Source organism: Oryctolagus cuniculus, chromosome 18, assembly GCF_964237555.1.
Source record: "Oryctolagus cuniculus chromosome 18, mOryCun1.1, whole genome shotgun sequence".
NCBI classification, from domain to species: domain Eukaryota; kingdom Metazoa; phylum Chordata; class Mammalia; order Lagomorpha; family Leporidae; genus Oryctolagus; species Oryctolagus cuniculus.
Window position 1 is genome coordinate 65,979,586 of NC_091449.1, and position 21,376 is coordinate 66,000,961.

Sequence of the window (21,376 nt, forward strand, 5' to 3'; positions counted from 1 at the left end):
CCGGGAACCAGGCAGCGCCCTGTCTCCCTTTATCGCCTGGGGCAGAGGCCAGGAAGCAGGAGGAATTCGCCCGGGACAGCCCAGGGACAGCCCAGGCACACCTCGGAGCCCTGCGCCGCAGGTCCTGCTCTCTGCACGGGGTCCTCCGGCTGCTGCGTGGGGAGGGAGGCAGGGGAGGCCCCGTAAGCAAGGCCTCCCTGGTGCCCAGGAGGGCCACGCTAGAAATGACTGAGCCACGGGTCCCGGGGGCAGAGGGGTCTGGGGCTGAGTTCAGAACGCAGGGAGCGGAGACCACCCGCATCCCCGCTGCTGGAGGGGCTGCGCATGCGCAGCTATGGACACTGTTCTGCAGCCTCCCCCACGGGACAGTGGACCCTGTTCCAGGCAGGAATCCCTAGAGAGCGCGTGACCCACGGGGGGTGGAGGGGGCTGCACTGGCTGGAGTCCAGGGTGGGTTTCTGGGTGGTCTGGCCCTGCTCAGCTCGCCCTGGGGGCGGGAGCGCCCTGGCGGAGTGGGGGAGGGCGCGGAGTGAGCTCAGCGCCCCGCGGAGGCGGGGGCGCGGGCGCCAGGGCGAAGTCTGGCTCTCAGGAACCAGTGGGCCCAGGGGACGCCCATGCCGCTTCCAGCCTGGAACAGGGCCGCCCCCCCCCGGGGGGGGGAGGGACACAGGAGGAGAGGGAAGGCCCGGCAATCCCCCCCCCATCCGCAGGAAGTCGCGCTGTGTCCCCCAGGGCACGGCCCCTCCACGGGGGCCGGCTCAGGTTGCGGAGCTCACGCGAGCAGGAAGGGCCTCCGCGGCCTGGGACGCCAAGTTCCAAGCCCCGCTGACGCCGGACGCGCCCTGGTCTTGGCCGGCGGCCCAGGCTGCTGGGAGCCTCCAGCCTGGCCGTGTCCCCAAGCATAGCAGAGTGGCCCGAGCTGCTTGTCCTGTTTGTTTCTCCACTCAGGGCCTCCAGCCCCCAGCGCTGACCCTCTGCATCCTGAGGATTTGAGGGTCCTCTTGGAACCTAACATTTGCGAGAACTTGACTGGGGTCTCCGTGGTCCAGATGAGGCCGTGGCGCTCGGGTCTCACGCCAGAGCGACTGCTGCGTGCCTGACTGTGCTGAGCTGATGCGGTCGCCGCGGTTCGCTGGGCTGGGGAGGTGCACCTGCCCTTGACCGCCGTCTGCAAGCTGTGCTGACCGCTGACCAGCAGCCTTCTGGGCCGTCACTCCTGGGTGCCGGCGGGATTCGGGCACAGTGCCGCCGGTGCAGACACCTGCCCGGGCAGACTCTCTGTCTCGCTTGGGGGTGTCTGGCCTGCCCGGTGCAGCTGTGGCCATGAACTTGCCGACTTATGCACAGTCTTGCAGACGGGAGCCCAGCCAGCGTCTCCCTGGGCTGAGCGGGGGCTCCGGGGGCTCCGGGGCTCCTGCTGCTTTGCTTTTCCAGCTCCTGCAGGCACCCCCAGCCCTGGGCTCACGGCTCCATCCTCCCTCTGCAGGACCTCGGCGGAGCAGCGCCCTCAGCCGCTCCCCACCCCAGCCCGGCCTCGTCTTCCCTTCCCGTTCTCTGACCCTGCCCCCTGCGCCTCTTGTAAGGACCCAGGGACTGGGAGGGGGCATCGCCCAGGAGGTCGTTGTCCTGCCCGCCGCAGGGAGAGACGCAGCCAGGAGTGACCAGTGATAAGTAGCCCCCACGCTGAGCTGGGTGACAGGAAGCTCTGGCAACGCACAGTCGAAAGGGGGTTGAGACTCGGGGTGACAGTAAAGCTGCGGGTTGTGCCCCTCGCTGAGAACCTGACGTTTGGAGAAAGGAAGGGGCCAGCTAAGCAGATTCCTGGGGAGGGGGCACGGCCCGTGCAAAGGCCCTGAGGCGGGCGCTATGAGGAAGAAGCCTGCGGAGAAGGAGAGGAGAAGTGGGCGGCGCTGGCGGGGGGCAGCGCTGTGCGTGGCACAGAGCAAACGCTCAGCGGAGGTGGGCCCGGGCCACGTGCCAGGGGAGACCCGGGTCCTCGGCAGAGCTCCGCCTGTGAGGGCACAGGTGCCGGTCTCCTTCAACCTGTGGGGCAGCCAGGCGAGGCAGGTGAGTCGTTGCTCCCATTTGACAGATGAGAAGATCCACACAGAGAGGGTTTGTGACCTGCCCCGGGACACACAGCTGGGAGGGCACACAGAAGAGCTCAAGTGTGCATGTTTTATTTTTTTAAATTTTCTTTTATATTTGAAAGACAGAGACAGATCTTCCATTCCCTGGTCCACTCCCAGATGCCTGCAACAGCCAAGGCAGGGCCAGGCCAAAGCCGGGAGCCCAGGGCCCCATCCAGGTCTCCCGTGTTGGGGGCAGGGACCCAAGGACTTGAGCCATCACTGGTGCCTCCCGGGGTGGGCGTTAGCAGGAAGCTGGGATGGCGAGCGGAGCCAGGGCGCGGAGCCAGGCGCTTGGGTACAGGAGTCAGTGTCCTCGGCACCCCGGCGCTGCCCTCGGCTTGACGGGGGCTCGGCCTTGCCGTCTGCCGTGTCTCATACTCACACCTGGGCTACCTCCGGATGCTGATATGGGACGCAGGTGTTTATCTCTAGTCTTTCCTCTACTTTCCAAATCCTCTGCCAATGAGCACGGGCCACGGAGCAGGTCGCCTTGGTTAAAAGCGGAACGAGGGGCCAGGTGCGCAGGTGGGGGGGAGGGGTGGCGCTCAGGCGAGGTTCAGGTTTGGATGAGGGGGTTCCCGTGGAGGGGTGGGAGTGTTACAGGGGCTGCGTCCTAGACCAGCGCGGAGGTGACTCGAGCAGCCTGCGTGTGTGGGACTTCCGGCGGCCACGTAAAGCAGCGAGGAGAGGCGGTGCCGTCGGTGCGGTGCAGCCCCAACACAAGCGGGCCCCGGTGTGCATTCCGGCCGAGAATTCCTGGTGAAGCATGCGCCTTCCGGCTCCCCTGTAGGTGTTTGGCAGCCACGGTGGCGTTTGCCCCGGTATTCCGGGCCTGGGGGACGTGGGGAGATCTGAGCCCATCGGGCACTGGAGATTCCTGAGGGGACAGAAGCAAAAGCTGCCCTGTGGGACAGACGGGTGATAAAGGATCAGAAGCAGCAAAACAGGCCAAGGATAGGGCGGGGACTGCGGCCAGCGAGGGCCCTGGGGTCTCCTGGGGTCAGAGACGAGCACGTGCGCAAAGTGACATCTGCACGGAGGGCAGAGCGGGGCGCGGGCGAATGGCGCCATTGAGGGCAGCGGGCACGGCCGGGGTAGAAGTCGGACGACCGGCAGGGCCAGCCGGGGAGGGGAGGGGACAGCGGGGGAGGCAGCCCCCCGGGAGCCGTCCTGGGCTCAGGATGTAACAGGACAGGGATGCGTTCTGAAGGGGAGGGGCCGGGAAGTGAGCTCTGCCTCCCGGAGCCCAGGGCGGCGGGAGTTTCTGGAAGGGAGGCTGGTGGGGGAGACCTCCGTGCCCTGGGTGCTTCCTGACTTCTGAGTGCGCAGCCTTGGCCAAATGGGTTGGGGCTGGCATCAGCCCCTCAAAGCCTGAAAGAGCAGAGGGAGTGACCGGCCCGGCCTGGCCCCAGGGGCACTTGGGAGATACTTTCAGGAGGCAGGAATGTTCTAGAATCCAGGCTAAGGTAGCAACCGGAGCTGGGACTGGGTGGGGCCAGGGAGGTTCCGGGAACGACACTCTCACAGGTGGGCCCACAGCGGTACACGGCCCCCAACCCCGGAGTTCGTGTTGTTGGGGAGGATGACCGGGCAAGGCCTTCGCCTCCCTGGGCATGAGTGTCACATCCATGCTGTCCATGGGGCTGACACGAGACCCCAGTGCAGCCAAGGCACCACACACAGCCTGCATACACCCCTGTGGTCACCCACCGAGAGGCCGGGAGCCGCCCACGCACGCCCCCAGCACCCCGAGGGCAGGTGGCAGTGGGGCCCCAGGGAGGGAGGAGCCGACCTCTGCAAGCCAGCGAGGCCTGGGCAGGAAGGTGCTCTTGCGCCCATTTCCTTGGGCGCAGGGAGCCTTCCCAGCTGCGCCCTGACGCTCAGACACGGAGGTGGGCTTGAACCAGGTGCGTCTGTGTCTGGAGCTTGCGTCCTCCAGCTGCCCCTGCAGGAGCACCCCAGGGGTCAGACCCCTCCCTGCTACAGTGGTGCGACCCTGGGTCTGTGCGCTGGGCTGGGATACGGTGTCCGTGCAGAGTGGAGCAGAGCCAGTCGCATCCTGGTGCCGGATGCCTGCCCCCCACCCCCCAGCCCTCGCTCTCAGCACACTCAGGTCGGGTAGGAAGCGCAAGGTCACTTCCGTTCCACAAGAGAAACCCGCGGCGAGGACAAAAGCAGGGTGCCGGGTCAGGGGTCGCCCTGTGGCCGGCCGCACGCCCCCCACCCTGGGGGGGGGGCAGGAGCACCTGTGGCCCAGCCCCTAGCTCGTAGGAGGCAGCAGCTGAGCTCCGGGCAGGCTCGCACCTCCCGGGAAGGGGGACGGCCCAAGCGCGCCAGGAAGTGCTCACTGGAGGGGGGGGTGAGGGTGGCAGGGCCACTCCCGGCCACGTCCCCAAGCAGGCCCGGTGCCCCCTCCTCCTGCGGCCGCCGGGGGCTGCTCCGCCCTGGTCGGAGTCTCCGCCAGATGTGGTAGGGCCAGCTAAAAATAACTGCGGCGGCAGGAGGGGGCATGTGCCGGGCGCGGACACATGATCCCTGGGACCCCGCTGGGTGGAAGCTGGTTTGGCGTTGGCCAAGGCCCCGGCGCGCACTCGCTGGCCCGGGCGACAGGGGTCTGAGCTCCAGGCACACCCGTCCCCGGCCCTGCCATGAGCAGCTGCCTCGGGAGGAAGGGCCTCCGGGCTCTGTGCTTCCTGCTGCTTCTCCAAGCCGCCTTTGCCAACACCCTGTGGAAACGGGCGCTGCACGCACGCCTGGCTGAGCAATCCCGCGTGAGTGCCGGGCGGGGCGTGCGGGGCCGGCGGCTTCTGTCTGGTTGGGTCAGGGGCATGGGGAAGGCTCCCGGGCGGCAGGCAGGACCCCGCGCGCACGTGTGCAGGAGCCGGGAGCGTTTGCTGCCCGGGTCCCTGCGGGAGATGGAGCCCGGAGGCTCGGCCCCGCGGTCGCTAACCAGGCGTTCACGCGGTTGGGTTAGGGGCTCCATGAAGGAAGAGGGAGCCCGCTCTGGGGGAGGCGTCCCGGGGGTCCTGCAGGTCCCACATGAAGGGGACCCTAGCTGGGCGCCCCTCCGTGGCTGTGCCCAGCCAGGGCGAGAAGCAGGGGCCCTGGGGCCAGGTGTGTGGCCGGAGCCCGGCTCTGCTCCTGGCCTGCTCTGTGGCTCAGGGATCTTGTTTGACGTCTCTGAGCACCAATCATCTCTTCCACAAGCAGTGATGGAGGCGTTCCTTTCTTCTTTTAAGAATAACTTTTAAGTTTTAAGCCAGATCATGTTTTTTGCTGTTCTTTTATTTCTTTTCTTTTTTAAAAAGATTTACTTAAAAAATTAACTGGCGCTGTGGCGTAGGGGGTGAAGCTGCCGCCTGCAGTGCCCCATCCCCTCTGGGCTCCACTTTGAGTCCCAGAGCCCACATCCGATCCAGCGCCCTGCTGATGGCCTGGGAAAGCAGCGGAGGACGGCCCAGGGCCTTGGGCCCCTGTGCCCACTGGGAGACCCAGAAGAAGCTCCTGCTCCTGGCTTCAGCCTGGCCCAGCTCCGGCCCAGCCATCTGGGGGGAGAACCAGTGGAGAGAAGATTTTCTCTCTTGCTCAGTAATTCTATCAAATACATAAAATGTATCTTTAAAAAGTTTTTAAAAATGTTTATTTACTTGAAAGTGTTACACAGAACAAGGAGAGGCAGGGAGAGAGTCTTCCATCCACGGGTTCACTCCCCAGTTGGCCACAACGGCTGGAGCTGAGCCGAATCAAAGCCAGGAGCCAGGAGCCTCTTCCAGGTCTTCCATGTGGGTGCCGGAGCCCAAGCGCTTGGGCCGTCTGCTGCTGCTTTCCCAGGCCACAGCAGAGAGCTGGATCGGAAGTGGAGCAGCCGGGACTCAAACTGGCGCCCACATGGGATGCCAGCACTGCAGGCAGTGGCTTCACCCGCTACACCACAGTGCCGGCCCCAAATGGAGCTTTTTTAAAAAAGGTTTATTTATTTACTTGAAAGAGTTAGAGGGAGGCAAAGAGATCTTCAATCCGCTGGTTTGCTCCCCAAATGGCCACAACAGCCGGGATTGGGCCAGGCCAAAGCCAGGAACCAGGAGCTCCATCCGGGTCTCCCATGTGGGTGGCAGGGGTCCAAGCATTGGGCCATCCCGCACGGCTTTTCCCTGGCCGTTAGCAGGGCGCTGGGCTGGAAGTGGAGCAGCCAGGATGTGAACGGGCGCCCGTACTGGACGCCGGTGTCACCAGTGGTGCCGATACCAGGCACTGCCCTGGGCCATGGGGACGCAGACGTCGGGTCCTGGCCAGGGAGTTTGTGTTCCAGAGAGGGAGGCAGAGAGTGAGCGAGAAATGAGCGAGGACAGAGCCTGTTTGTTTTTGAGTGCCACAGGGAGGAAGCAGGGCGGGGAGGAGGAGACAGGGTGGGGGGGGCGACAGGTGCCCCCTACGCAAGGAGCACAGATCCCCAGGGAGGGGGCGCCCAGAGTGGGTGTGGACACTGGGCCACAGTGTCGCGGTCCAGGGGGCGCGGAGGCCTGGCTCGGTTTGCACAGGGCGCGCTGCGCACGTGCACGGCACACGGGCACGTCTGAGCCTCCCAGTGGCTTTTACTCAGAACTGTGAGCTCCCTGGCGCTGGCCTCCCTGGGGCCTTCTGTCTGTCCTAGCGCAAATCCCGGCGGCCAGCGCGTTCCCCTGGGTGGGCGGCGGGCAGATGTGGAAGCACAGAGGGATGCGTGCAGGTGCAGCCCTGCCCCAGGAGCAGCAGCCAGCTTCTCCCAGAGTTAGGGCTTTGAAGGATGAATAGGAGTCCGCCCAGTGGCTGAAGGAGGGGGTAATGGTGAGGACTCCAGGTAGGGTGGGGGGCAAGAGCCTGCACTGAGGCAGCCTGAGCTTCCGGGATGCAGCGGCGGCTGGGCAGGTGGAGGCCACAGGGGAGTGGGAACTGCAGGAGGTGATGGAGGCAGGAATGGCATCTCACAGGAGATGGGGCAGTCACCAAAGGCTTCCTGGAGGAGGCAGAGACCCTGCCTGGAGAGCTGAGGCCCAGAGGCAGAAGCCAGCTGGTCCTGGCCACAGGGGAGGGCTTGTGTGCGAGCGGAGGGGTCTTCCTGCTCTAGGTCCTCGCTGGTCACGAGGCAGGAGGCTGCGCCTGCACTCGCTGAACGAGAACTTGCCCCGTCTGCCGTCAGCACACACAAGGGGGGTGTGCAGGCAGAGGTGCCGCGGAGGAGCCTGGCCGGGCGCTGGGGCGGGGCGGGGCGCATCACCAGAGCAGCACCTCCTGTGGGCTGTGCTGCCCTGGCTGCCCGCTGCCCCTCTCTGGGCCTCATCGGGAAGTGAAGGCGGGACGGGGATCTTCAGGGTCCCGGTCAGCAAGGCAGGACTCCCAAGGGGAGCCCGGGGAGCCTCGGCCCTGGCCGCGGAGGGGCGTGGGGCTGGCCAGGCCGAGGGGGACTGTTAGTCGTCCCAGGAACCTGCCACTTCACAATGGAGCCGGTGTCCTTGGCAGACGGCTCCCTGCCCAGAGCTGCCGCCGCCGCCGTCCTCAGGGCCCCGGCCACCTCCGTGTCGGCTAGGGCAGCGCAGCCTCGCCTGGCCCTGGCTCCTGGTCCAGCGTCTCGCGGCGAAGGCCTGGACTCAGCCACGGTGCACTGATCGAGCGAGCGGCCCCGTGGAGAGCAGCCGCGGCTGCAGGTGGAGAGCGGGGCTGCCTGCATCCGGCCGCCGGCCCCTCCCTTCCCAAGCCCCCTCGCGGGCAGGGCTTTGTTTAGGGGTCCGGCCCCTGGGTCAGAGCGCGCTGGTTCATTTCCTGAGCACTGTTTATGCTTCACTGTCCAAGCCGCTGGGGACAGTGCCAGAGAGGGACGCCCTGCGGGGACTTCCCACGAGAGACCCCGGCCTGCCGCCGCGGCTCCGTGACCTCCAGCTGCTTCCTCTCACTGGGGCACCTGGCGCAGCGTCTGCTGCTTGGCTCCACCCTGCAGACAGGGAAGACGGCAGCCCCACCCCAAGGCGGCCAAAGGCAGCAGGGCAGGGCCCTTCGCCACCTCCCCCGGGGCTGGGGCCGGGGGCCGGGGTCAGGGTCAGGGTCAGGGTCAGGCTTCTGAGTTGAGCTTACCCATGAGAACCACGACTTAGCACCCACTGAGGCCAGATGCTGGCCAGGCCCACTCTGGGGAGCCCCTGGACAAACTGTGGGACCCCTGGGAGCTTGCGTGCCGGACTGGGGTCCCGGTTCTGTCCCCCGAGCGCCCAAGCAGCTTTCCCCCGACGTGAGCGGCCTCACGGGCAGCGTTGACCCCACTGCCCACTGCTCTGCGGGCGGCCTTGGCACACGCTGTTTGTCATCCGGGAAGCACCACGTATTCCAGCCAGCTCAGTCCCACAGCGGGCCGGGGCCCAAGACCTCGGAGGCCCCGCACGACAAATTTGGGGATGCGGAACAAATACACAGCAAACGCCTGCTGGAACCGCGGAGGGGGGGTGGAAGTTTCCAGAAGACTTTCAGGTGCACTGACGGCAGGAGGTGGTGGGGTCCGCGTTCCTGTGAGGTTCAGGGTGCCGGGCACCCGCAGGGGGCGCCCCGAGGTGCCTGTGGGGCAGGGCTCAGGAACAGGCAGCCATCAGCGGGCCGAGCCCAGTGCAGGCTGCTCCAGGGAGAGCTGTATTCTTAGACTTTTCACGTGGACGTAAGAGCGAGCGGGGCTCCGAGGGAAGTCGGCCTTCCTCCTCCATCCGGCAAGCCGGCCCTGGGCGCGTTGTCAGCGGCTGGGCCGCGGAGTCCCAGAACATTCCAGGCAAGGGTGAAGCGGGGCTGGCGGCGAGCGCCGGGGAGGGCCGCGGGGGAGGGGGCAGCGCACTGGATTCTTCTCCCCTACATGGGAGCAGCGTCAGTTGCTGCTGGCCATGAAAATAGTGATGTTTTCGGACCACACAGTAAGTCAGAGCCGAGGGCGAAGCGTGGGCGTCTGGCAAGGGGGAGCTCGGGCGGCACGCTGCGTGTGGCGTGTTCTGTGCTGCGTGTGGGGTTCCAGACTTTTCCACGAGGCGGTTATACACGGCGCTGTCATTCCTGCTGGTTAAACTGTTTTTATTGAATGGAGGTGAAATTATCGAGATAGAAGTGAGCTGTTTTAAGCAGACAGCTGGGTGGCACTGGGTCGTGCACAGCCCCCGCCTCTGTTTGCACAGGATCAACCCGAAAAGCCCCCCAGGCTGTGAGGCAGCTGCGCCCCACTCTCCTCTCCCCGCCCCGTCCCTGGTTTGCCTGTTGCCAACATTGCGTGGAAACGGAATCATGCGACGTCACGGCGCTCTGCGTCTGGCTTCTGCACGCCTGGGGCAGCGGGGGCTTGTGTGTCATCACGTGTGACAAGATGTTTCTCCGCAGGCTGCGTGATGCACCCGCGCCCGCCGTGCCTCCATGTGCGTGTCCGGCCCCCGGTGGCTGGAGAGCCAGGCTGGTAGGCTTGGGCGAGTCGGGACTCGGACCTGCAGACGTGGCGTCCCCCTGGCCGACCCCAGAGCTGGCGGTTCCGGATCCGGCTTCCTGAGGATGGCTCGCGCGGCGTTGCCAGTCCATGGGGGCCTCCAGAGAGCTGGCCCCGGGGGCATCATTTTTTCCCGGGGGAGGTCCGTGTGAGCTGCGCCACAAGGTCAAGGTGGCGGGCGGCTGCCCCGAGGCGGCTGCCCGCAGGCTTGGGGCAGGGACGGTGCCCCGGGGTGCTGAGCGGCCGCCCCTGGGGGTGAGCTGCGGGGCAGTTTCTCAGCGGGAGCAGGGCAGAGGGTGGTCATGTGTGTTGGGGGAGGGCCTGGGGGGGCTGAGCCTGGAGGAACAGGGGAGCCCCACAGGCTCGCCCTGGAGAAGCCAGAGAGACCCGCGTTCAGATCTGGCCCTCTGCTGCCGATGAGCTCGGACAAGTGTCTTCCATATTTCTGGGCCTCAATTTCCCCATCTGTAAAGTGGGCGGGGAGGGCCACAGTGGGACAAAGTGCCAGCGGGGTGGGGGTGCTCTGGCCTTTAGGCCAAGGCCCAGGGACTGTGACCATTCACCCCCTTACCCTGCAGCGGCTGGGAAGGCCATGACAGGTGACGGTTCTAACGCCAGCCCCTTCTCAGACCCAGGCCAGCCCCTCGGTGAAGCCCCACACGAGCCTCCCCTCGCCAGACATCCGGTTTCTCCCCCACGCTGCCGTCGGGGCTGGGGGAACCTGGTCATCACCCCGGCCATCTTCGTTCGGCCGTGCGTGGGAAATAACTCGGGAGGTTCAGCTTCTAAGGTGCTTCTCTCTTTTTGAGCTCTCCAAATTCAGAGCTGTGTCTGGCTGCCTCGCGTCTGATTCTCACCCCGCCCGCTCGGCCGGGGCTACCGCGGGGTGGGGGTCTCCGGGTGGGAGGCGGCGACGGCGTTCGCTTCTGATCTCCAGCGCCCATTAAATCCCATAAACGAGGCCCAGCGTGAATCAGGCTGAGCGGAAAATCGGCGGTGCCGTCTCCTGCCGCGGCGCCTCCTTAATCACCTCCCAGCCCAGCAGCTGTCGCGGCAGATTAGGGGTGCGAATGGCGGCCCCGGCCTGGGCCCAGCTTAGTTCATTCTGCAGGAAATGAGCGAAGAGCGGGTGGCGTGGGACTCGGCCCCCTGCTGCAGCTCCAAAGCTGAGGAATTTGGGGGGACTGGGGGGGGGTAACCGACATGGACCCCTGCCTCCTTGAATCCAGGGGAAACCACCCGCCTCTGCCTCCGCACCCACCTCCCGCCTCCGCACCCGCACCCACCTCCCGCCCCGCACCCACCTCCCACACCCGCCTCCGCCTCCGCACCCGCCTCCACACCCGCACCCGCCTCCCACACCCGCCTCCACACCCGCACCCGCCTCCCACACCCGCACCCACCTCCCACTTCGGCACCCGCCTCCGCACCTGCTTCTCCTTATCCCCCCACTCGGCCTTGGTGCCTGTTTCTCCTTTCCTGGACGCCATGATTGGCATACAAGAGGGAGAGATGAGTTCGCCAGGTGTCAGGGGCATAGGACAGGGGCCCACCCGCCTCAGGCCACCCCTCGCCCCATCCTGCCCCCAGGCTCCCCGGACCGGGGCTGAGCGCTGGCGCCCCCAGTCCGGAGTTCCCTGGTCGGGATCGGTTCCCGGTGACTCGGCTCCCCCTACTGGGCATGGGCAGCAGTGCATGGAGCTCCCAGCCAAGGCCCTGGGCGTCCCCGGGAAGGCGGCCTGGGAGAGGTCACTGATTCTGAGACTGAAGAGGGGGAGGGGGCATGAGGGGCAGGGTCTTCGGGCCCAGGGAGTGGCGGGGGCCGGGGCCAGGCACGTCCTGGCGGCTGCTGTCACGCTCTTTTCGGCCGCACAGAGCTCGCGGAAGGCGGTGCCGTTTGTCACCCGCATCTTAAGGACTGAGGTCCTGATGCTCGCCGGCGGCCCGCGGCGGTTCCCCCTCCACTGCGGGGTCTGAGGGTCTGAGGGAGGAAGGCAATGCCGTGAGCTGGCGGTCGGATGGTGCAGTAGGGGAGGGCCTCTCGGCGGAGGGGAGGTCTGGAGAGGGAGGGTGCTCCCCGCCAAGGCAGAGGCCTTCAGGTGGGACTCCTTGGAGGGCTTGGGGAGAGGAAGACAGGGTGCTGGCGCCCAGTGATGGGCGCTGGGGAGACGAGCGGTGAGGCGGGGCTGGCACAGACCTCGCAGGTCACGGCGGGGCTGGGGCGGGTTCTGGCCTAAGCTGCTGGAATCCACCGAGGGCTCAGCACAGAAGTGCCCGGGTCCACGGGTGCCTTCGAACACTCACACATGTGTGCACCCGGTGTGCAGACACGGATACACCCAGCATGTGTGCACACACTTGTGTACACCCAGCATGTGCACACAGATGTGCACCCAGAGTGCAGACACACACATGTAAGCCCCCTGTGCACATGCTCACGTATGCCCAGCATGCACACAAACACGTAAACCCATTGTGCATACACGTGTGCGAAGGCACACACCTGCACACCCAGTGCACACACTGTGGACACTCATCATGCGATACACTCGTAAACCCACCGTGTACACATGTGTGCACCCACTGTGTACACCCACGTGTGTACACCCAGCATGCACGGACACTCGCGTGTGCATCGAGGCAGACCCTGAGACGGACGGTGCACGCACACACGCAGAGGCGCTGGGCTCCGCTGTCTGGGACGTTCTGTGCCGTGCCATCTTTCACCCTCGGGGCGCCCCAGGGCGTCTCCCGGGTTCGGAGCGCGCAGCTCCAGCTCTGTGCAGTCCCAGAGCACTGACACTGCCCTCTGCCTCCTCTCTGCAGACCGAGGAGGGGGGTGCTGGCGGCCTCCGGCAGCCCCGTGCCGACCGCTGTCCCCCGCCGCCGCGGACACTGCCCCCTGGTGCCTGCCAGGCCGCGCGCTGCCAGGCTGACTCCGAGTGCCCACGGCACCGACGCTGTTGCTACAACGGCTGCGCCTATGCCTGCCTGGAGGCCGTGCCGCCCCCACCAGGTAGGCGCCCGGGGCCCCAGGGTGGTGGGAAGAGGGACCTGGGCGACCCCCACCAGGGCCACAGAGCGGCGTGTTGGGTGGCGCCCTGCTGGGTGCACTGAGGGGAGATGGTGGGCTGCCTGAGCTCTCTCCTGAGTCCATGTCAGCTTCCGCCCGTGGGTGCAGCCCCTGCGTCTCCTGGGTCTCCCAGGCCTCTCCACTGGTGGTGCCTGGCTCTGTACGGGGCTCTGGGTGCAAGTCCCTGTCCAGCCGGGTGTGCCCGGGTCCGCAGGGCAGGGCTGAGCGGCAGCGGCTGAGCAGTGCCAGGTGCAGAGGTCGCGGTGCGCAGCCGGCCGAGGGCGGAGCTGGCGGAAGGAGGCGCAGAGTCCTCCTGGGGAGGTCTGGCTGTGGCCAGGGCTGGGGCAGGGACAGGCTCCGCCCTGGGTGGGCACGAGGTGGGGCAGTGAGCCCCACCCCCCTCAGCTGTACCCGAGACTGAGCCGGCCGCTAACACAAGCCCCTGCGGCAGGCTGCGGCTTCCCAGGCTGCAGCCTTAACTCCCAGAGGGACCCAAGGCGGTGGCCTCCACCCCTGGAGGTGGGGGTGGCCGTGAGGTCACAGTGGTGCCAGGGCCCCAGCACCCTCCATAGGCTCCTTATGGCAGCCGGAGGACCAGCTCTGGGCAGCGCAGGGGCAGGCCGCCTCCCGCCAGCGTCCATGAGAAGGAGCGACCCTGCGTTCTGCCGGAGGAGCGGTGCAGGCACCCGCCTGGCTGGCCGATCGGAAGTGTGCCCCTTCCTCCACGGGACACAGCCTTCCCGGTGGTAGCTTTCTGTGCGTCTCCTGTTCACGCTTGCACAGTTCCATGGGGAGAGCCTGCCAGCTGCGGCACTTCACAGCTGAGACCGGGGGAGCTCAGAGAAGCCCAGTTGCTTGTCCTTGGTCGCCCAGCAGGCAGAGCTGCCAGGGGGTCCTGAGGTCTGACCATAGACAAGTGTGTGTGCGTGCTCCCAGTGTGGGGTTGGGGACCCTGCTGCCCCTGGGCCAGTGTTGGGGGGCCCTCATTGTCTGGAACACCCCCCCACACACACACACACACAGGGCTCACTTCCTGCCTCCCTCACGCCCCTGTGCCACTCTCTTGGTGGCAGCCCCTCCCCTGGCCACTCCCCACTGTCCTCGCTCTCTGGAGCCCCGATCCCGAATGTCTGTGTCCTGGGACCATTCTCCCTGCCCTTTGTCCCTCCCAGCCCCGCACAGGAGGTGAGAGAGCGGCCAGCAGGGGGAGCTGTCTGGCCGTGCAGCCGTCCGACCATTAGTAACACCAGGGACAGCACCGAAGACGCCCCGCGGGGGTCCCCCAGCCTTGACGCTGCCACCTGGGGGTTGGGCAGGGTGGGGGCGCGTGGGGGTCCCGTGCACTATGACGTGTTGACTGGAGGCCAGGAGGAAAATCCCACTCCCTAAGCTGGGACAGCGACACTGCCTGTAGGCTGTGCCCCGTGCTCACTCGGGGACCAATCTCCACTCCAGAGCCGCGGGTCCCGGGCGAGGCGACAGCTGGCAGTGTGCCGGGCTGCCCAGAGCTCCTGGCCGTCCTCACTGCCATCCTGCCCGAAGTCTTAGCTCCAAAGCGGGCCCCAGAGGGCATGGGGGAGGGGCGCCCACGTGGTTCCCGGGAAAGCAGGTGGGTGAGGCCCTGGGTGAGGCAGGGACAAAGAGAGGCCGGGGGCAGGGGCGGTGCTGTGACTACGCTCTGTTAGTTTTAGATTGGCTGGTGCAGCCGAAACCCCGATGGCTTGGTGGCAACGGCTGGCTCCTGGACGGCCCCGAGGAGGTGCTCCAAGGTAAAGGCCAGGCCCCACGGCACCGCCGTGCCTGCCTGTCCAGCCACGGCCGGGGGGCTGGCGGCTCTCGGGTTCTCCAGGACGGGAGGCGGGCTGGACTCTGGCCAGCAGCAAGTTGGCCTCTGCTGGTGGGGATGGGAAGAAAGGGGCGTGGGGCTGGTTTGCAGAGCCCTGAGTTTGTAACTGGGTTTGCTGCTGCCTGGTGACGAGGCCACCTTCCTGGAGGAGGGGCGGAGAGAAGTTTCTGGAATGAGCACCCGTGGGGTGCGGCTGTGTCTCTGCCCTCGTGGCTGGATGTGTGGCTGCACGTGTCAGCTTTGTGGGTGTGTATGCGTGTGACTGCAGGCCTGGGTGTGTGTTCTGGGTGGAGTTGGGGGTCACACTGCTGCCTGCCTGTGCACCTGTGAGGTGGGCCGCCCCTTGAGACCCCCATGCGTCCCTCCCCCAGCTGAGGCCTGCAGTACCACGGAGGACGGCGCGGAGCCACTGCTCTGTCCCTCGGGCTACGAGTGCCACATCCTGAGCCCGGGGGACGTGGCCGAGGGGATCCCCAACCGCGGGCAGTGCGTCAAGCAGCGCAGGCCGGCAGGTGAGTGTGGGCGCCCAGAGCCCGTGCCCACCCACTCTCCCCACAGCCCCGCCCCAGGGAGCACCTCCACATACACCCTGAGCCGGGCCTGATCCTGCCCCTCTGTGTCCTGTAGATCCCGGCTCTGCGCCTCCTGGGGGGGCCACGTTTGGTTCCATTCGTTCACATCTGAGCCTCAGTTTTCTCATCCGTAAGATGGGGCTACTCCATGCTGTTCCACGGATCCACTGACGTCATACGTGTGTGGCCCGCAGTACAGGGCAGGCCACAGGGGGTCAGCAGGCAGTGGCGACCTGACCTCCATGTCACACAGCCCGAGTCCCCCAGAGAGCTTCAGTCCCAGGACGCCTGCCGGGACTGGAGTTGGCAGACCAGGGCTGACGGGTTCTGCTTTGCACAGTTGTCCCCGGGATGGAGAGGGTGCAGCAGGGATTCCGGTAGCTTCTAAAACCCACCGCTCGTGGCTCGTGGAGCGGGAGAGGTCCGGCGGGTCGGGGCCTGAGCCTGCGTTTGGGCGCCTGCCCACATCGGGCACGTGCCAGGACTCTCGGTTCGCCTGGTCAGAGGCAGGCTTCTGCTGGTTTGGGGCTGCGCGTCCGAGGCCTGGTCCCACCTCTGCGAGTCGCAGCCCTGGCAGCTCCAGGAAGCCCCCGGTGCAGTCGGTGCCTGCAGTGACCGCGTGGGGCGAAAGGACACGGCAGGGAGCGTGGCCCGCCACCGCCCTCCCCGACCCCACCTCGGGCTGATAACTCCCTTCTCTGCGATGTTTCGGGAAAGGCACCGTGGTAGGTGATGGGGGTCCGTGGGCTGAGCCCCTGCCACCCACGTGGCAGACCTGGATTGCGGTGCTGGCTCCTGGCTTTGGCCAGCTCAGCCCCAGTGGCTGAGAGCTCTGTCTGTCTGTCCGTCCATCTGTCAGATAAGCAAAGAGTGCTTCCCCAGGTGCATTAGCAGGAAGCTGGATCAGAAGTGGAGCAGCCGGGACTGGAACAGGCACCCATGGAGGATGCTGGCACCCCAGGTTGTGGCTTAACCCGCTGCACCGCAGTGCCGGCCCCTAGACACATCTTGAATTCCAACAGCTTCCTTTAGAGTGAAAATCCCAGAGGGGAAGTGGAGTCCTCTTGTCCCAGCTTTGCCAAGGACGAGGCCTTTCTTTTATTATGATTTTATTTGTTTTAGAGGCAGAAAAAGAGGGAGAGCGCTCTCATCTGCTGCTTCCCTCCCCAAATGCCCACAACATCCAGGACTGGGCCAGGCCGCAGCTGGGAGCCAGGAGTTGCCTATGGGTCTCCCCCAAGGGTGGCCATCACCACTGCCTCCCGGCTCAGTGGTAGCAGGCAGCTGGGGTCGGGAGCTGGAGCCGGGTATTGAACCCAGGTACCCTAACATGGAACGCAAGCGTCTTAACCAGTAGGCTAAATGCCAGCCCCTACATTTTATTAGCTTTTTCTCTACATATTTGAAATAATTTCAGATTTAAGAAAAGTTGCACGAACTTGCTGTGCGTGCTTTGCTCCCTGTCTCCCCTCGTCCTGTCCCCACGCCACCGGAGCCCGCAGGTGCATCTCTGGGACTGTGAGAACCAGGTGCAGCCCCTGTGCCCACACCTAAGGTGCAGGGCTCCCCGGGAGAGGCCTCTGGGGTGCCGATGGTTGCTGGGGGTCGCTGTCCGGCAGCTGGCACAGGATGCGCGAGGATCTGGCTCTTCTCTGAGCGGGGAACAGACGCCGACTCGTGTGGCAAAGCTGGTTCTTTGGAGAGTGGGTTCAAGGGCATCAGTGCCTTTCTCTGTTGGGGTTGGGGTCTCTCCGATGTGGAAGGGAGGGAGTCTGTGCCCTTCCGGGCCGTGGCGGGATGCTGGGCAGGAAGAATCAAGTGGAATTCACGAAGCTCAGAGCCCAGGAAGTTCGTTTGCTAAAACCCCCACGAGATCACCTGGGGTAATAAATGATACTCAGCCAGGGGAGGAGGGCTCCCTTGGAAAACATCCCAGAGTCTCTCCGGGGGGCTCTCCCTTCTCGTGGTCATGGCCATGGGTGGTTACGCTGCTGGAGGTAAAGCTGAGGCAGTAAGATGCATGTGCACTTGTCACTTAAAATTAGCAGCCGGGGGCAGGCGTTCAGCCTCCTGGTGAAGACGCCGTGTCCACATGCCAGGGCCTGGGTTCGAGTCCCACTTCTGGCTCCCGAGTCCGCTTTTCTGCGATGCAGCCCCTGGGAGACAGCAGTGAGCGCTCAAGTACCTGGGTGCCTGCTGCCCGTGTGGGAGGCCTGGGCTGTTTCCAGCTCCTGGCCCCGGCACAGCCCTGGCTGTTGTGAAGGGAAACGCGTTGGCTCTCTCACTCTGTGTCTGTATCTCACGAATAAGTTTAAAAGGCATACAAACAGATATTAAACAGAAATAACATTTTTCCTAAAATAACCGTGTTTTCCCAAAGCAGGCACACAGGAGGAGGAGCATGGTGTTGCCCCCTCCTGAGAGTTTTCCCCTCTCGCGTGTTTTTCAGATGGGCGATTCCTGCGCCACAAATCCTACAAGGAGTATCCAGGTGAGGAGGTGGCCCCCTCGCCCTGCAGAGGGCGCTGACGAGGGGAGGGCGCGTTTCTTGGGGGAGGAAGAACCGTTCTGGCCCAGCACCGAGACACGCCACGCGGCGTGGACGCTGGGAGCGAGCAGTTCACAGAGCCCTGCGGTCTGCTGCTGGGCGGGGGAGGTCCGAGCCACAGAGGGGCTCTCGGTACACACAGCCTCACACCAGCGGCCGGACACGCTTAATCTCCTGCTGTCATCCAGGGAACTGGGAAACGTGGCCGGCACCATCTTTCCACCGCCCATCCGTTCACCATCTTTCCACCGCCCATCCGTTCACCGATCCATGCACCCATCCACCCTCCTGCCCATCCACCTACCACCCACCAGGCACCCAGAAACCTCTCCATCCACCCACCCAGGCACCCATCCATTCACTGACCCATCTGTCCATCCACACACCCCCCCCACTCACCCATCCTTCCTCCTTCCCTCCCCCCCAATCTGTCCTCACCTGTCCTCGCCATGGACTCACAGCACACACTGAGCGAGCGTGACTCCGTACCCTCTGCCAGAGGCCGCGACAGGCCCCGCCCCGTTACGGGGCTCACACCCAGCAGGAAAGCCAAGCGCTCCTAAAGTCACATGGCTGTCTCACGACACCCCGCGGTGACGTCCCGCCATGGGTGACACCGAGACCCCTTAGACACACAGACAGGATGGCTCGGACTGAGGACAAGGACGGCAGGCGGGAGACCCCCACTAGGCAGTGATGCGGGCTGTGCAGGACCAGGGCCACGTGTGGAGGAGGGGCTGAACAGCCTGCTCTGGGGTCAGGCACAGGGCGGTCAGCAGGCCAGGCTGCCACTGGAGTGGACGTGACCATGGCCGGCGAGCGTCCATCTAAGCAGGAGCGGTCGCCTGCCCCAACAGAGCCTCCTCTTTTCGCAGAGGGCGACTCAAAGAACGTGGCGGAGGCTGGCGGGCGGCTGCTGAGGCGCTTCCAGTAAGCCAGCGACAGGCAGGTGAGGGGCCGTGGACGGCAGGGCTGGGGCCCGGGGGGCCAGCTGGCCCGGGCAGCTTTTATCAGCACGAGGCCTGGCAGAGGGGGAGGGGGGCCGCGCCCTGGAGGGATCCCCAGGGAACCTGGGAGAGCTCTGCACATGTCCGACAGCCCTGGGAGACCCGGGTCGCTGCCCTCTCCAGTCCTCCACCGCAATGCCCACTTCCCCACTCTGTCGGACGCTGCTGACCAGAGCAGTGACCCAGTGGCTGGTGCCGGGCACCCGGTCACCCAGCGGCAGGGACTAAACGTCTGGTGTGCCCCCCAGAGCGGCAGGCAGCCAGTCTGATGAAGCCCCTGCTGTCCTGTGCTCGTGTGCTGGGAGTGGGCCAGCAGGTGCAGGACTGTACCTATTGTCAGAAAGAGAAGGAACAGGTGCTGTGGCTAAGAGTGGCCAGGCAGGGGGCCCTTTGCCGGGATCTGAAGACCAGAAGGTTCTGTTGGGGGGTGGGGGTGGGGGTGGAGAAGGCACTGGTGCCAGGCAGAGGGAGCCGGAAGCACAGAGTCCCAGGTCAGGAGCTGAGGAAGCAGAGGTGCGCCACTGCGGGAAGGACAGAGGCCACAGGAGGCTGCGCACAGAGGTGACAGGTGGCCCAGGTGCTGCCCTCGGCGCTCTAGAGTGAGGACCTGGGCTCACAGCACCCAGGGGTCTCAGCCTGTGAACCCAGCCCCTGGGAAAGCTGCCATGCGGGGCAAAGGAAGCCTGGACAGCAGGTGCCGCCTGGGGTGCCCTGGACAGCCGGTGACTCCAGGGTGCCCTGGACAACGGGTGCCCCCCGGGATGCCCTGGATAATGGGTGACCCCCCAGGGTGCCCTGGACAGCAGGTGCCTCCCCCAGGGTACCCTGGACAGCAGGTGCCCCCCCCCGGGTACCCTGGACAGCAGGTGCCTCTCCCAGGGTGCCCTAGATAGCAGGTGCCTCTCCCGGGGTGCCCTAGACAGCAGGTGCCCCCCCGGGGTACCCTGGACAGCAGGTGACCCCCGGAGTGACCTGGACAGCAGGTGACCCCCGGAGAGCCCTGGACAGCAGGTGCCCCCCCCGGGGTACCCTGGACAGCAGGTGCCTCCCCCGGGGTACCCTGGACAGCAGGTGCCTCCCCCGGGGTACCCTGGACAGCAGGTGCCTCTCCCAGGGTGCCCTGGACAGCAGGTGCCCCCCCGGGGTACCCTGGACAGCAGGTGACCCCCGGAGTGACCTGGACAGCGGGTGACCCCCGGAGAGCCCTGGAAATGCAAATGTCAGCTTTCGGATTCCAGAATCTTCAGGGCCGAGACCTCCAGGAAGATCTGGAACCCATGGGGCGTGCAGCGGTCCTCTATCCGCTGACGGCGGGGCTTGGGCGAGTCTGCCGCAGCCCAGGACTCTGAACTCTGAGCGGGGCAGTCGGGGCCCGGGCATGAGAAAGAGAGCGCAGGCGGGGAGCCAGCAGGGCCTGGGGTCGGATTCTCGCTCGACCACCCGGTGACCCGAGCACGCGGTTCCACCCTCAAGCCTCGGTTTCCTCCTCTGTAAAGTGGGGGAGACAGCGGGGGAAATGTGGGGAACCAAGTGGGGTGACAGCCAGGCTGACGGCACAGGGATGCGGCATCTGACCGTGGCCAAAGCTGAGCTCCTCCTGGGAATTAGGGGAGGGGTGAGCATGAGCGGGGTCGTGACCCCACATCCTGCCCCAGAGCGGCTCCTGCTCACCCCTCCTTCGCTTCCTTTCCAGCCCGTTCCCAAGAACATTCTAGAAGCCTCGGAAGCAGCTGGGGAACGCTGACCCCCGGAGGTCCCCCTTTCTCTGCAGAGCGTGGCCGCAGGGTCCCCGAGACAGGCACTGCTCCCTCCCAGCTTGGCCCTGCCTGGCCTCGGGGCCCTGTCACCATCCCGGGCACATGGCCTGTGGCCCAGCCAGTCTCCACCCTGGAAGAAGCCAGCCCCTGGAGTGGGGTCTACAAGCCTTCTCCGAGTTTTAAGCAGATGTCTTCCAGGCCGGGCTCTGGGAGGCCTTGCCCCCCACCCCAGATGTTCTCTGAATAAACGCGTCCATCATCAGATGGACATGGATCACCCCCTACACACAGAGGTGCATGTTGTAGCCTTACCCCCCTCCACAGGTTCATGTTGTAGCCATGGACCCCCCCCACACGGGTGCATGTTGTAGCCATGAACCCCCCCCACAGGTACATGTTGTAGCCATGAACCCCCCCACAGGTGCATGTTGTAGCCATGAACCCCCCCACAGGTGCATGTTGTAGCCATGGACCCCCCCACTCACAGGTAGGTGCATGTTGTAGCCATGAACCCCCCCCACTCACACACAGGTAGGTGCATGTTGTAGCCATGAACCCCCCCCCCCACTCACACACAGGTAGGTGCATGTTGTAGCCATGAACCCCCCCCACACAGGTGCATGTTGTAGCCATGGACCCCCCCCACTCACACACACAGGTGCATGTTGTAGCCGTGAACCCCCCCCACACACACACACAGGTGCATGTTGTAGCCGTGGGTTATCTTCCCTCTCCGGAGACGCACCTGTCGTCGCCTGTCCTGGCCGTCACTGGTTAGCCCTGGGGTGGCTGTGGTGGGGTGAGGTGTGAGTGGCTCTGCTTCTGCATGCAGGGTTGTCTGGGGCACCTGGGTGGGGGTGGGGGTGGGGGGGTGTTTGCCAACAGTGCTTTGTTGGCGGGGCCCAGGGCGGGCTCCAGGCTGCAGCCTGTGCTGTTACTCACGAGGCTTCTCCTGGCTTCCCGA

The 21,376-nt window shown here is 65.6% G+C and overlaps 1 protein-coding gene across 2 annotated transcripts; it reads left to right on the plus strand.

The window, feature by feature from the left end:
- Nucleotides 1-1,738: 1,738 nt before the first annotated feature.
- WFDC1 (WAP four-disulfide core domain 1) lies at nt 1,739-20,696 on the plus strand. 2 transcript variants are annotated; one of them, XM_051847357.2, is made up of 7 exons: nt 1,739-2,067; nt 12,436-12,625; nt 14,368-14,451; nt 14,900-15,040; nt 17,550-17,591; nt 18,524-18,597; nt 20,349-20,696. In XM_051847357.2, the coding sequence occupies exons 1-6, from the start codon at nt 1,867-1,869 to the stop codon at nt 18,580-18,582; spliced, it is 717 nt and encodes a 238-aa protein (XP_051703317.2). In that variant the 5' UTR covers nt 1,739-1,866; the 3' UTR covers nt 18,583-18,597; nt 20,349-20,696. The 2 variants fall into 2 exon arrangements, with proteins under 2 accessions (XP_051703317.2, XP_051703318.1); XM_051847358.2 differs by lacking the exon at nt 1,739-2,067 and adding an exon at nt 4,485-4,903.
- The last annotated feature ends 680 nt before the right edge of the window (nt 20,697-21,376 follow it).